Source organism: Platalea leucorodia, assembly GCF_965183815.1.
Source record: "Platalea leucorodia genome assembly, chromosome: 9".
Classification (NCBI taxonomy): domain Eukaryota; kingdom Metazoa; phylum Chordata; class Aves; order Pelecaniformes; family Threskiornithidae; genus Platalea; species Platalea leucorodia.
Window position 1 is genome coordinate 22,896,531 of NC_138831.1, and position 2,564 is coordinate 22,899,094.

Below are 2,564 nucleotides of genomic sequence, written 5' to 3' on the forward strand. Positions count from 1 at the left end.
AACATGTTAATTTGCTTTTTATTAACACACTTTAAATTGGTTTGCCAATATATAGTTTATGTTATAGTTCATGATCAGCTATTTATTGAGATATAAGAAATTCAAACAGTGAGGATTGAAATCTCTTCTCCAGGTTCTGGGGTCAGAATTATATGAAGCCCCATGAAACACCTCTGCAAACCAATTTGGCTTGGCTCATGGACCTTGCATCAGTACTTTTCATAGAACATATCTTAAATTACCCATGTGTAAAATGTTGTAAAAATTAATCATTTAGGAAAGTCCTAAAAGGGACAGTGCTAAGCTGAAGAACAAATTAGTTTTATTATTTTATTTTAGTACTACAGTGATTGAGTATATTTCTTTTCTTTTCTATAGTTCTGGAAATAAAAATCACAAAGCAATCCAACACGTTTTCATCCAGGAGTGTAAACCAAGACTGAATTTCCAAGGCCTGGACATCTCTGATTTGCATTCTGTGTTCTTGTGCAAAAGATGTCAAAAAACACAACAGAGAACTTGACTAACCCTCACTCAGCTCTTCTAGGTCTGTTCCTGGGAAGCATTTCACTGATCACTATTGTCATGAATATATTAGTACTATGTGCTGTGAAAACTGAAAAGAAGCTGCAAACAGTTGGCAATTTATACATTGTCAGCCTCTCTATTGCAGATTTTATAGTTGGTGCAGCTGTTATGCCCCTGAATATTGTTTATCTCCTAAGCCCTGTGTGGACTTTAGGCTTACCAGCCTGTTTGTTCTGGCTGTCAATGGATTATGTGGCCAGTACTGCATCCATTTTCAATCTCTTCATATTGTGCATTGACCGCTATCGTTCAGTTCAGCAACCACTGAAATATCTCAAGTATAGAACAAAAATGAGAGCATCACTAATGATTTTGGGGGTTTGGTTGCTCTCTTTCATGTGGGTCATTCCAATCCTAGGATGGCATGTTTTTGCTAATAATGGGGAAAGGAAGGTAGAGGCAAACAAGTGTGAAACTGAATTCTCTAAAGTCACCTGGTTTAAAGTGTTCACAGCCATTGTCAATTTCTACCTACCCTCTATCTTGATGTTATGGTTCTACTATAAAATATTCAGAGCTGTTCGAAAACACTGTCAGCACCGAGAGCTCATCGATGGATCACATCGGTCTTTCTCAGAAAAAAAACCCATGCATCATAATAAGATGAAGGATGAGCAAAATATTTGCCTCCAAAAGCAAATCTTAGATGAGAACACCCCTCCAAAGGACAAGCAAAGCTCCCCTCAGCCTGAAAATATGGAGGCAGAGCTTCATTTCAGTAATCCCGACAAGTCTTCAAAGCCATTTGTTAGCAAAAGTAATAGGAAAGTCTGTAAATGGAGCTGTTTTCCTCTCACCACTGCCCAGTCTGAGCCAGGCCTGGATAAAGCAGGAAAGAAGTGTGTGTGTGTCACAAAAGACAACAAAAATGAAGAGGAGCCTTGCTCACAAGACAGTGACTTAAGTGATGCATCAGACAACCATACTTTCACAGACGAGGTACCCTGCGAAGAGCACCCCAGTCATAACTCTGAAAGAGCCTGCAGTCCTCAGGAAAAGCCTGAGAACAGTGGACTGTCTTACTTGAGGAAAACCTGGCAAAGTCTGCATACCCATTCCAAAAGGCACATTCAAAGACTGCATGGGAACAGGGAGAAGAAAGCAGCTAAGCAGTTAGGGGCCATAATGGCAACCTTTATGCTCTGCTGGATTCCCTATTTTGTATTATTTATGGTAATAGCTTTCCATGGCCATGAACAATTTTCGAAATTACACATGTTCACTATATGGCTTGGCTATGTGAACTCCACCTTAAATCCATTCCTGTATCCTCTTTGTAACCAGAATTTCAAGAAGACATTCAAAAAGATTCTTCACATTCACTGATATTGGTCTGACTTTTTTGAGCTAAAAAGCAGCTCAAGAGTTCAACCAAACAAAATGTTCCCGTTTCAAAGACAAACACCATGGATAAAGTAGAAGACTTTGAAAAACTGTAATTTATAAACAAGTGTTAGTAAAAGTGGGAAACGTGCATTTAACAGCTTTAACACATTTGAAGAAGAACTAATTCAGATCAGGAATCTGAAAAACTCAGGGGCAATCTCGGAACTGTTACACTGTTGTACACATTTTCAAATTTGAGATTACCTCTTTCATTGTGTAGATCAAAATCTGGAGATACAAATAGAGATCTTCAGTGATTATAAACTATTCAGCTACAGAAAAGGAAGAAATAGAATAAGGTTTCTGTGATTGGTGAAATATATTTTTCTCTTTCAACTAACTCCACGGGAACACATTGCTTGTGAAGGGAGATCTGCAAGAGGAGGTACTTTGCATAGTCAAAGAAAGAAGCTTCAACTGTTTAAAAAAATCTACCCCATTTATTTATAGCTTCCCCCAAATCATAAACTTTTTTGAAATGTCAACTCATATTGTAACCTGCTGTATCCCTTTGATATCATGCTTGCTTCATTTATACCTGTACATGTTAACTTTACTGAAAAAAATAGTATTTTTATGTCCTAGAAATT

General features: G+C 37.7%; 1 protein-coding gene across 1 annotated transcript; it reads left to right on the forward strand.

Moving 5' to 3' along the window:
• Window positions 1–495: 495 nt before the first annotated feature.
• Window positions 496–1,914, forward strand: HRH1 (histamine receptor H1; the record flags this gene model as incomplete). Its single annotated transcript, XM_082321689.1, has 1 exon — window positions 496–1,914. The coding sequence occupies one exon, from the start codon at window positions 496–498 to the stop codon at window positions 1,912–1,914; it is 1,419 nt and encodes a 472-aa protein (XP_082177815.1).
• Between the last annotated feature and the right edge of the window lie 650 nt (window positions 1,915–2,564).